The sequence below is a fragment of the Ylistrum balloti genome, unplaced genomic scaffold (genome assembly GCF_031769215.1).
Source record: "Ylistrum balloti isolate Yb309-2 unplaced genomic scaffold, AGI_CSIRO_Ybal_v1 Utg370196, whole genome shotgun sequence".
NCBI lineage: Eukaryota > Metazoa > Mollusca > Bivalvia > Pectinida > Pectinidae > Ylistrum > Ylistrum balloti.
This window is the reverse complement of record NW_026782173.1, coordinates 2,267,504-2,280,659: the sequence shown is the minus strand read 5'-3', so window position 1 is coordinate 2,280,659 and position 13,156 is coordinate 2,267,504. Positions and strand designations below refer to the sequence as shown.

The 13,156-nt window shown below is 37.9% G+C and overlaps 2 protein-coding genes across 2 annotated transcripts; both read left to right on the top strand.

Annotated features, from left to right (window-relative positions):
- The first annotated feature begins 2,325 nt into the window (after positions 1-2,325).
- LOC132551365 (uncharacterized) lies at positions 2,326-5,506 on the top strand. Its single transcript, XM_060215503.1, has one exon. It carries the CDS (start codon positions 2,363-2,365, stop codon positions 4,709-4,711), a length of 2,349 nt encoding a protein of 782 aa, XP_060071486.1. The 5' UTR covers positions 2,326-2,362; the 3' UTR covers positions 4,712-5,506.
- Positions 5,507-9,660: 4,154 nt separating this feature from the next.
- On the top strand, positions 9,661-12,156 carry LOC132551401 (histone-lysine N-methyltransferase 2D-like). The gene is made up of 2 exons (XM_060215542.1): positions 9,661-9,724; positions 10,427-12,156. The coding sequence occupies exons 1-2, from the start codon at positions 9,661-9,663 to the stop codon at positions 12,154-12,156; spliced, it is 1,794 nt and encodes a 597-aa protein (XP_060071525.1).
- The last annotated feature ends 1,000 nt before the right edge of the window (positions 12,157-13,156 follow it).

Genomic DNA, 13,156 nt, shown 5'->3' with positions numbered 1-13,156 from the left:
AAGCCTGTGAATGATGGGAGAAAAAAATTATCACATCCTTTATTCATCAACGAGATAATTTTTTTTCATAAAGCCTAGTTAGATGTTGATAATTTTACACAACCAAAGTATTTCTGTACTGCTTTTCATATATATCAGACTTCGTGTACTTCACATAATACCAGGTACACGGAAAACTAAGGGGAATAATCAGGTAAAATGTCCAGATGGTAAGTGTCCTCTGTACCACATAAACATATAACAAATACCTATCTTTTGTCAGTAACGTATAGATAGCTTCTGTCTATTTAACACTAATGAGAGTTATTTTGGAGTCCATTTCATTAGCTGTGGAGAATCAGTCCAGGATATCAATGTAAATTCTAATTTCATAAAATGGGTCTGGGCGATCAAGCTTGACAATGTATTTCTATCACTAATAGATGTTTAGATGGAAACAATATATACCGAAAACTCTGAAGCATTAACACATAATGTGTTTGATATTTCAAAGGAACTACTTCTCTAGTGACAGAATATTGAAATATACAGCTAAGATCGACCTGAGCCTGATTAGTGATCAACTTATTTTGTTTGAGAGTTGATTTAACTGTATTACTGTACATTGTAAAGCTGCTGGATTTGGAACAATTAAACATTAAGACTTTTCTTTCCTTTTCCTGTTTTCAAGTGCATTTATAATTATTGCTCTTCAGACAAAATTCAGAAACTGAATTGACGCAATATTTGGCGCAAAAAATGCTTAAAATAGATAACAGGTAAAATATGTACACTTAGAGAAACGCGTGAGAATGTAAGTACATATGTACCAAACAACAAGACATCTCGTCCAAAAATAGCAGAGGAGGTACACAATCACATATACAATAGTACTATATCGAAAGTAGAGCACAAAGTGAACAATTTACCAGGCTTTATGTCTGGAGCAGTGCTCACTACAACTTTTGAATTCAGTGCAAGAATCACATTGAGATGGAATCTTTCCTGTATAGCATCTGAGTGATTGAGATAAAACATGACCTGACACTAAGTTCAAGTTTTGTTTGTTTTTGATTTTTGTTTGTTTTTCCCATTTAAAAAAATACATCTGTGATATTCCAAATTTATTAATTCGATGAGCTTTATTTTTTCCTGTCGTTTAAAGGGACAATTTATTGAAAGTTGCTGCTTATATCTTGTCTGCCATCAAGCCTCATTAAGTCGTGCCGTGTTAGAAAACTTTATCGCATACAAAACAAACGTGACCTAGTCAGTATTGAATCTATCAATCGGTTTTAGAAAAGAGGGCGTGTTTCAAAGCAGACAACATTTAAATCCAATTTCACATAATTACATTGGTTCTGTGAAAATCAACTATCGTCTAAGCCACATGTATTTACTTAAAGTTCCTACACTGTACAAGATAATGACGATAAACTTCAATATATATGTTCAGATTCGCGTACATTTAGCACGGAGATTTACACCGATATGTAAATATCTCCGTTTAATATTCATCTGTTTGAATTTAAATTCAATTCAATTTCTGGCCACAATGTTTGAAGTTCAAAGTTTGAAGTCCACAACAGCAAACATATTTCACGCATGGTTCCTGGAGAATCGTTCTTTAGGACTCTGGTGAATGTATGACATATATATCAAAGATCAATAAAATTGTATATAGATTTAATGTATTACTAACAATATCACGTAAACGACATGGGTTCCGTGTCCTTAATGTAATTATCAGGTTCAAGTTTTGTGCAAGAGAGTAGACACTACATATACATGTATATATAGGGCAAATTATCAAATAATTACACAGATACGTGCGTATTATTACAGAAAATGAGATTATATAAGATTGTTTATAAATACTCAAGATATACACCTAACCTAACCTAACCGAATTACTTTAGGTCACTCAGAAAAGTGTGACCTCAATCCATACTAAAGGATTATCGGATTATTTACTACGATCAGACAAATCATTCGTCCAAAGTTGACTTTATATTATCTTATTACGACCAGAAGATGTCGTCGATGAACAAAACAGGAAATATTTAACCCGATTTCTAGTGAATTACACTCAAAAAATAAGTATTTCCTAAATGTAGTCGGTCACGAGCTGTGATATGAGATTCTACTTCCTCCTAACTAGGATACCGTGTCTTTGAACGTAACGGAAGTGTTTCATTATAAAAAGATTTAGAGATTCTTCCTTGTCGCTTTAGTTTGTGAGTATAAGATCTGTTCGGACACTTTCTGTATCGATTTCTGAATAAATGTCCGGACTACTTCGTCGTCTGATAAAACATTAGAAACATATTTTTGAATCGGTACAGGGACTATTTACACATACCTTCCGAGACATCAAACGAACATGTTGATCAAGGTTGTTCTTTTGTTGTTGTGTGGAATATCATCGTTACATGGAGGAGTGTGGGATGGTGATAGTATACCGCCAGAAGGCATTAGGCAGATGTGTGCAAGTAATATCACTAAAAAAACAAGTGTGGCCTGTGACTATTCTTCTCGTGAAATTGATTGGCAGTCCACTGCCATACAAGACGGAGAATGTAAATTGAACGTGGAAAAGAATTCACTTCAGTATTTCAAACGGACTTTCAATCACCGCCATTTTGACTTCGCCAAGTTGCTCCTCAAGTTTAAGAAAGGAGGGAAGCCAGTGTCGGTATCCTGCACACACTGTGTGATAGAACCCTTGACATGGGTCTGGACTCACAAGGCGCAGAAAAGTGCCTACAAAGCCCTGTATTGGCCACGTGATTATTCGATTTTATCTCTAGGAATGCTGGAAAGAAAACTATATGGACCATATTGTGTGTTTATCAACATGAAAGGAAACTGCTCATCTCTGGTCATCGGTGAAATGAATACAACACTGACGATAGTTCGTGCACTTTCTAAATTGATACCGCGCAAAATGAAAAGGAACGAGTTTGAGGTAGAAAAGGTGCCAGACACGAACATGTGGTGCTATACCAAGATGATTAACATGACAGATACAATGAAACTATTGTGTCGGTACATGATTTGCCAACAAGACACTGTGGGGTATTCCTGTTGCAAACACGACACAAGGAAAAATACTGTTTATTGTGACGGCCAGCCATTCCGGTATAGTAAGGTGTGGTGGGAAATTCCCTACATAATTGGCAGTATTTTGTTTTTATTTTGTCCTCTCTTGTTCATTGCCGGCTCGGAAATTCTATATAGGATATTAAGGGACCCAAAATCCCTGAGTCATAAACCAAATGGGCAAGAGGAATGTGAATGGATCGCCCATAATCATGTGTGCTTCAGCTCGGTACTGTTCTCTCCGTTACGTGGTTACGTCGTAAGACACCCGGTAGCAGTGTCGAGAACAGTTAGGATTTTTATATCGTTCTCTACGGTGTTTGTAACCGCCATTTACCTCATTGTAGTAAGAAGGGATTATTCTCTACGTTTGTTCCTGAAAGATCTAACGAAGAACCACGTGCCAACTGACGTAGGGTCTATGCTCTCTGGTTTCGAATTAAGTCGGCAAAACTTTTTAACAATATTCGGCGGTCCATACATCGCATTTGCGATATTTATTTTCCTGTTCGCGGCGCTGTTATCCGTTCCAAAAAGCTTACCTATTTTATTGGAATCAGGATTACCTGATCCGTCTCCGGGACAGCTATCCCCTCTACGGGTAGATATGGCCAATAAAGCTAAATTAGGGGCGACAGAGTCACTGCACGTGAGCATCGGTTACATCAAGATATACAAAACTTTGGTGGCCCAAATGGTTATGTTATTGAATCCAGAATTCTGGAGATTCGTTCTGAAATGCCAGACTGGGAGATGGGTGAAACTTCGGGATTATTTGTCCCTGTGTAACATTAGTATTCTTAATCCGGTTTACCTAATTACATTGCCGTTATTCGCATCTTTATGTGTGTTCGAATGGTTTCTCTGTCTAGTGTATTACGGATTTCCGATTGTCTTTTTGAATGTCATAACATACAGAGCATACTGCTTGCAAATACGCCAATACTTTCGTGGGCGGATATCAAAATGTTTTACTGTTTGTTTTATTGCCATTGTTCTATTTTACTGTTCCTATATTTTACATATACTCTTTGTACATAGTTTGGTATTTCTTGCTCGCGGTGCCATTTTTACCTACACGGGATTCATTGCTTACCCAGAACACTACCGGAACTATCTCATATGTTACCTCAGTGTCGCCATCTACGTCGTGGAGTCCGTTCGCTCCATGAGATTTACGTACGACGAACTGTTTGACAAGACCAAACTGGTGTGTGACATCATGATGGACGATGAGGCATTCGAGGGCCCCAGCATTACCAAGAAGGTCGATTCAACAGTCTTTATTCCACAGCGCTTGTTCAATTTTGTGATCAGCCATCACAAGCCATTGAGAATTGAAACATTTCTGATACTTTACAAACTGCTACTTACAATAATGATCATCTACATTTCTGTTCTTTTGCTCCTTATTTTTGATACATTTGACAACATGACCCTGTTGACAGAAATCGGCACCACGGTCGTCATCTGTGTGGCGCCGAAGGCTTTACGGAATATGTTTAAGTCTTCTGGGTACTGGAACGAGGTTAAGGAGCGGAAAACCATCAAACTATGGGTGAAAGACTACCTGGCAGATTCTACATCCCATCATGGCAAGGACAAATCAGTATCCATTTATGTTTTGTGAAGTTACACCGGTTTGTTATCTACAGTTAACTCGTATATAAGATCAAGTGTAAAATACTGAATGGAATCTAACGGACTTGCTATACTTACTTATTATAAAATTAGCTACTGAACTGTAACATACGTTTGTTGTGGCATAATTTTTAATAGTTGAAATACCGTGGCATACCGAAATGCAAAGGCGCTATCGAAATGAAGTAATGTACGTACTGTAGCTCGGCTACACATAACATACTCTGACTATAAAATGCTTATTGTACTAAGTCATAATTATCTGAACTAGAACGCATTATGTGTGTGATGTGGTTCATATTGAACTTTAACATATTTTTCTGAACTGTGAAATAATTGTTTAATTTTGACATGCGTATTGTGAGGTTCACATATTCAAAGCACGAAACACTTATTACGCGATGACTTACACTTTGAACTTTAGTGTAAATATTAAAAAACGAACAAAGCCTTCAAAGCGTCTTTACAATTATCTATTTCGACAGAGACTGAAATCAGGCATAAACAAAGTAATAAAAACATACAGACATTCGGCGTTCATGTCAATCTTCAGATAAAAAATATTTACTTATTGATTGGTTGATTGGTAAATTTGGGATGTTTGCCTGCGTTACTGTGTTATTGTCTCTCAAATACAAAGTGTATAGTCTATAAGAGTAGCCTCCCTTATTTGAGAATACAAACGTTCCTATCACGCGATCTGAATTAGACTTTCCTTTTATTACGTCTCATTACGACTATATTCAATGACATAAGATTTTATTCTTAGTTGATATAAAGATAAGTTCGCACTGACTTCACTTTGCAAGGTATGCGTTGATTGGGATTTAAATGCTTTCACAATTTACAACGCGCTTTTCTCAGTCCCGCGAGAATAGGACAACATGTAGTTCTGCATATTTCATCTTACTATTCATTCCCTTATCTTATTGAAAGTGTAAACATTAAACCTGAAATTTCTGATAATCAAGTTGTATTTACATATATACTAAAATATATATTTCATCACGGTATCTCCGCGTGTTTCCTCCACCCACTCGCTTGTCACTTTAAAACATTTCAATGGTCTAGTTGAACGAGATTATGTTTTCATTGGAGCCCTGTCACCGGTTTCCGGACCACCGAAAACTAAAGGCAACACATACAGGAATGGTGGTAAAACTGTCAGTCTCTGATTTTAATGTTTTAATAAATCAAGTCTTTAAAGAGCATCGTTCGACTGTTCAATAGTAAATATTATTTATTGTTTTCAGTGTCTATTGAATTAAGTTATGGAGTCTTTATCTCCGTATAATTGTATGTTTATTTAGTGAAAACCTTTTGGATTATTGATGTAAAGCTATTTGATAAACAGTTATAGCAACACTGATGAGTTCCATCTATAATAATTTTTATCGCATGAAACAAGAACTGTATCTAATGAGTAACGTAGACCAACATAACGCCAAAATGACGCCGGCCTTGTTATGTAGAATTTGCAATTTATCTGTGCAGTCCATATCAATATCGATTTAATGGAAAAAGCAAAATGTAAATATATTAACTAACGAAAATTGACATCAATATGGATCTGTGACACTTACTGAACGACAGTGCTAACTGTGAAGTAGCTAATCGATACACTAGGTATACATAACACATATTAGGAATCTGAATACTTTGAAAACCCAAAACTTTCCTTTTATCCCATAATTTCCATTACATAAATTTTGTTACATTCGCGCACGTAATGACTTCTAAGATGGAGATAAATTGAGAATTATGAAATGCTGTTGTCATAAATGCTTCCAAAAGTATTCCTAATATGTGATAAACAGAATCTTCCATTCGTTACTTTCTATGATATTGATGAAACTCCTCATGATTTTGTTTATTTTAACTTGCCATAGACTTGACCAAATATTAAATAAAATTAAAAATTCAAAGTTTGTTTGTTTTTACTCTTATAGAATGGAAACGTGAACACCTGCTTATTGTTTATTTTTTGCTAATTTTGCAGAATATCGAACTGACGTTTGTCAAGAGATGATACAGCCGGTTAAGAAAGATATTGTTGATTTTTCATCATCAAAACGAGGAAAATCAACATATTAAATTGATTGTCCTTGAACATCATCTTTTTGAAGTGAGATTCGCGTGTGACGAAATCAATCACTTATCCCTTTTAAAGTTTACATTAAGAATATTTTAGACGATAACATTAGATCACTGTTATTCTCGTCTTTCTAGTCAGCTTGTATCCCTAATATATCAAATTCAATACATAAATGCAATGAATGAACACTTTAATATTCTTCATTCCAGACTAAGACACGATTGCAGTCCCCGAACTTACTTCGTCTATGACTCGATCTTCATGCATTATGGCTATCAGAGGTTTGATATATCTCCTTCCTTGAATATCTTATAAATAATTTTTGTTGTGAAAGTCAAATCCATTTTCACAATTTTGATGAATAATTCGAAGACGTTTTCTTTTTACGAGTTAGTTCCCTTCCTACGAAACCTATGTCGACTTAAGGGTTACCATCACTGGGATTAGCTAAATCAACATCTACAGTCGTTACATATTAAGCGTGTTACATGGTAGAGGTAAAAACAGAACGACATATAAGTGCCCTGAAAGTCAGCTCTCCACTGATTAAGGTTAGTTGTTGGTAGAGGTGCATTTTATTTTCGAAACCAATCAATGTTCATCGTCTTGTAAACAAAACCACCTTGCTTAAAATGAACATTGTATACAGTCAATTATTTAGTAAATAGTTACAACCACATAAACTGGGGTGAAGAAAAAAACAAGAATTCGTCATGTATTTTGTAAAGTTTGATAAACATACATCGTCCTACAGAAATTCATCTACGGCAATGTCTACAAAGTATAATACACACGTTCAGCGAGAGCGACCCATATATCATACATGTTAATAACAATTTTTCATTACGTTTCATTCATTTTCAACACACTAAGTTGATATATTAAACACATATAAGGGGTACGCCCGTGATCACACACCACAATTATATTACGAACATGTAATGGTATATAGCGCAATGTTTGATAGTGTTAATTTTTTCGTGTTCAGTGAAACAAAAAGACCGTGCAAGCAAACCTCTGGTTATCCCATCTCACCACAGGTTTCTGCTCAGAAGATAATACATTTAAATGCAGTACTTCTTTAAAGCAAAATAAATAAATAAACAGATAAATAAATAAAGATTGTACAAGGTTTATGACAACATAATCATCAGACATACTAACGAGCATTAAACACGACCATCTTTATATCGTTCACATCCTCTATACTAAAGGGGTTACAATCAGTTTCGCTTTCTGCACCCGTGGAACATTTCATCACAAAATTTAAGGTTCCATGTGCGGCATCTTAAGGACAGGATGAGAAGATCAGTTTGATTCTTCAATGTACATAAAACAATTGGGTGACACTCCTTTATAATCTTCAAAGGAACATGGCTGTCTGTGTTGGTATTTTTTTCTCTCCTGAAACCCGCTTAAGACAAATCAAATTATTTCGTCTGTGCCGTCAATCATGCAATGAAATGCACCAATTAGAATGAAAGTAATCGTTACCCCTGGACTATTGTGTATGTATCGTTCAAGAAAATAGACTATTACCAATGGGAGGTCATTATGAGATCGTTAAGTAAAATTGAAGGAATTTTATCTTCATCCCATCGGTACACCATGGGTTACGATCACTTCGCACCCAGCACCCCTAAGAACATGTGATGACAAATTTGAAGGTTTCATATGCTACTACCTTGTGGACAAGACGAAAAGACTAGTATTATCTCTTGATGTACATCAAATCGCGAAGTCGCACAAGGTATATTGTAATGGTTTTGATGTTGGATGTTGCTCTTTGTAATCTTCAAAACGAGCGTATCAGCCTATGATTGGTCAGAATTTCCCCTAAAACCATACAAATTACTTAGCTTGTGACTTCAATTAACCATGACATGTTCCAGGGGTGCAGAGAGTAAAAATGGATTGTAACCCCTGGAGTATTGACGATGGAGATTTAGACGACACGTACATTGCTGGCGCGCTAAACGCAATACGTCTGACATCTCCCGCAATAGAGGTCATTAGCAGTGTCCATAGCTTCCTGTGATCCTATCTACATACAATGTAGTATCCCGTAGTTGTGTCGAAGATCTTCTTTTATTCTTATGTAAACTTCAAGATAAAAATATTGATAAAATAGTTACAAAATTATAACTGTTGGGGAAAAACATCAGGCATTACAAAGATAATACATTATTGAGGAAATCAGCGTGTTTGAGATCATACTTACAAATTATTTACTGCTAATAACAAAACAAGTAATCAAAATAGCTTCTTGCAGAATACTTCAACTTTTATTATCTTAAATAAACGTGGATGAAATCTACAAAATACAGTCATTATATTCAAAACGCCTACTACCTCCGATTTTTTGTAAGGAAGCGTAGATGGACTCCTGTAGACATTGTAATACTAGTCTATGATAAAGAGGCGGTATGTAATCTGTCTGATTTACCTTAAATCTTTACTTTGGTATCTGACATTTAATCAGTAGACAAATAAGGACATTATCGACAACACTGACGTATGGTAACAGTATGATTATCGTCAATATATCGCCTTTGTATTTAACACATCACACCCAGTGACGTCAATATAAATTTAATGGAAGAAAAAACTATCGTTTACATTAATAAGCCTGACAATTATTGTCCACCTCCTACATGTCACTGATCGAGTGTTTCCTCGCAGCACATCTAACATTCAAATTCCTGGCAAACTGACGGGCATTTCAATTGCTGAAATTAGAATGCTTGTCATTTTGATAGGAATTTCCTGAAATTGCCTTCTGATACAATTATAAACTTTTCTTAAAATACGTTTTTTATGTCTTTGTTCCTACTTCAAACATCATGATTGAATCATTGAGTATTGTAGAAAATGCTAAATATCTTAGTTCTGTGAAATACATCCCTTGTAAGACACACACAATATTTTATATCTTTTATCATCTTCCCAACAAAGAAACCAGACGCATTCACAGGTCACACACTGCTTACTATGTTTAAGTACTAACGATACGATAACATCAGACAGTATCTACTTCACCGGCACATCGAAGCCTTACAACATTTACCTTAAAGAGACTACAGAGGAGTAGCAGGTGGTGAGCTTATTTGTCCCTTGTATTATAAACATATTTCCTGATAAAATCCTTATCAATTATAATCCCCAATTCAGTCTTGGATTTTCTGATTTGATTGTCTAAACCCTTGTAATAAACACACTGAGACAGATCGATTGCAGGATACATTGCCTACAGAGATTTCATTATTGATTGAGATTTAAGTAACCGGGGGGTCTTATTTCACTCTGTTACGACATCACAATTTGCCTTATCGAATTTGTACATGAAATTTTGTTTAGAGTAATGTGTCGATGTTGCAACTTTTAAATTTCCGTAAAAATGTAAATCAGCATGAAATCCATTTTTCCTCATTCAATACTCATAACATTGTGTACAAGCAACTGATGTTGTATATTCCATCACGATGTAATATTGGAATTAATATAAGCTCTAAGCTTGTTTTCCCATCCCAATAGTATCATATGTATGTGTTGTATAGTCGAATATAGAATGAAAAATAAAAAAGAGGACTGTCCTATACCCCCATCTAGATTACCGTCCTATACCCCAGTCAAGAGGACGTCCTATAGCCCCATCAAGAGGACCGTCCTATATCCCCATCAGAAGGACCGTCCTATATCCCTGTCAAGAGGACCGTCCTATACCAACGTCAAGAGGACCATCCTATACCCTATCAGAAGGACCGTCCTATACCACCGTCAAGAGGACCGTCCTATACCACCGTCAAGAGGACGTCCTATATCCCCGTCAACAGGACCGTCCTATACCACCGTCAAGAGGACCGTCCGATACCACCGTCAGGAGAACCGTCCTATATCCCCATCAGAGGGACCGTCCTATATCCCTGTCAAGAGGACCGTCCTATACCACCGTCAAGAGGACCGTCCAATATCCCTGTCAAGAGGACCGTCCTATACCACCGTCAAGAGGACCGTCCAATATCCCTGTCGAGAGGACAGTCCTATACCACCGTCAACCTATACCACCGTCAAGAGGACCGTCCGATATCCCCGTCAAGAGGACCGTCCTATATCACCGTCAAGAGGACCGTCCAATATCCCCGTCAAGAGGACCGTCCTATACCACCGTCAAGAGAACCGTCCTATATCCCCGCCAAGAGGACCGTCCTATACCACCGTCAAGAGGACCGTCCAATATCCCCGTCAAGAGGACCGTCCTATACCACCGTCGAGAGGACCGTCCAATATCCCTGTCGAGAGGACAGTCCTATACCACCGTCATCCTATACCACCGTCAAGAGGACCGTCCTATACCACCGTCATTAGGACCGTCCGATATCCTTGTCAAGAGGACCGTCCTATACCACCGTCAAGAGGACCGTCCAATATCCCCTGTCAAGAGGACCGTCCTATATCTCTGTCAAAAGGACCGTCCTATACCACCGTCAAGAGGACCGTCCTATACCACCGTCAAGAGGACCGTCCTATACCACCGTCAAGAGAACCGTCCTATATCCCCGCCAAGAGGACCGTCCTATACCACCGTCAAGAGGACCGTCCAATATCCCCGTCAAGAGGACCGTCCTATACCACCGTCGAGAGGACCGTCCAATATCCCTGTCGAGAGGACAGTCCTATACCACCGTCATCCTATACCACCGTCAAGAGGACCGTCCTATACCACCGTCATTAGGACCGTCCGATATCCTTGTCAAGAGGACCGTCCTATACCACCGTCAAGAGGACCGTCCAATATCCCCGTCAAGAGGACCGTCCTATATCTCTGTCAAAAGGACCGTCCTATACCACCGTCAAGAGGACCGTCCTATATCCCCGTCAAGAGGACCGTCCTATACCACCGTCAAGAGAACCGTCCAATATCCCTGTCGAGAGGACAGTCCTATACCACCGTCATCCTATACCACCGTCAAGAGGACCGTCCTATACCACCGTCATTAGGACCGTCCGATATCCTTGTCAAGAGGACCGTCCTATACCACCGTCAAGAGGACCGTCCAGTATCCCCGTCAAGAGGACCGTCCTATATCTCTGTCAAAAGGACCGTCCTATACCACCGTCAAGAGGACCGTCAGATACCACCGTCAAGAGGACCGTCCAATATCCCCGTCAAGAGGACCGTCCTATATCTCTGTCAAAAGGACCGTCCTATACCACCGTCAAGAGGACCGTCCGATACCACCGTCAAGAGGACCGTCCAATATCCCCGTCAAGAGGACCGTCCTATATCCCCGTCAAGAGGACCGTCCTATACCACCATCTTGGTTGTGTCATGTTTTTAGCGTGTTAAGGTCAGTTTCCAACAAGATAACACAACCATTTAACTTTCAACTACACATTTCGTAGGTATGTCACGTTGATGAAGGTAAACGCTGGAGTAAATACGGAACAAGTCCCTCGTTAACAGGTAAATTTTGGCAAAATATTTCTGATTACTTTTTTGAGTTAAATATTGATATTTTAGGACATTTTGACGTTGTTGACGTAGTTATGGTGAATGATGAAATGAAAATCATTTTCCTTTTTCATGTCTGAGTATGATACTCAATGGTTTCTCAATGTACATCTTTTGCTTCACGAGGTTCGATAAAAATGCTGTGATGATGTAAGTTTTCGTGCAATTTCTGGAACTTCTTTGACAAAAAAGCGATGTATATGTACTGAAATCCTAAGTAAATAGAACTATTTACCATTCCAGTAGGCATAATTTCTACATCATTTATTTCGAGTACAGAGTATTACAGAATAAAATTCATTAGTTAAAATAAGGAAAACGTGTTTTCTGCGAATCAAATATATATTTCAACGTTAAGAAGTTGGTGCTTAAAGTACATCTGCTGAAGTAAGTATTAAATGAAACGTTTTTGGCGTATATCACATACGTGGCCTTTAGTTGACCCCGTATAAAGTCCTCTTCCCCGACGGATCGCTATCACAAGAGAAATTGGTATGATATCTTACGGCAGAATTTGGTACGTGTAATTGTCCTTTGAATTTCTCTGAATGATAAAAAAGCAAAGGAGGAGGGTGTTTTTTGGCGATAGGGGGCTGATTTACTGGCGTCAACGTGTGGGGTCAGAGGCAGATAGCAGAAACCATCCATAGCTCGTGACTTCCTGTCTTTGATTTGTTTTCGGTATCGGTCAGTCACTAATTTCTTTGACTTTCTAGTAATCATTTCAGCAGATTTTTGCATGTTTTTCCTTACTGTTTATTTACCAGTTTCTAAGTTTACGCGGTAAAGATATCTTTATACAGCCAAAGTGTTCCGGTGTTCGAGTC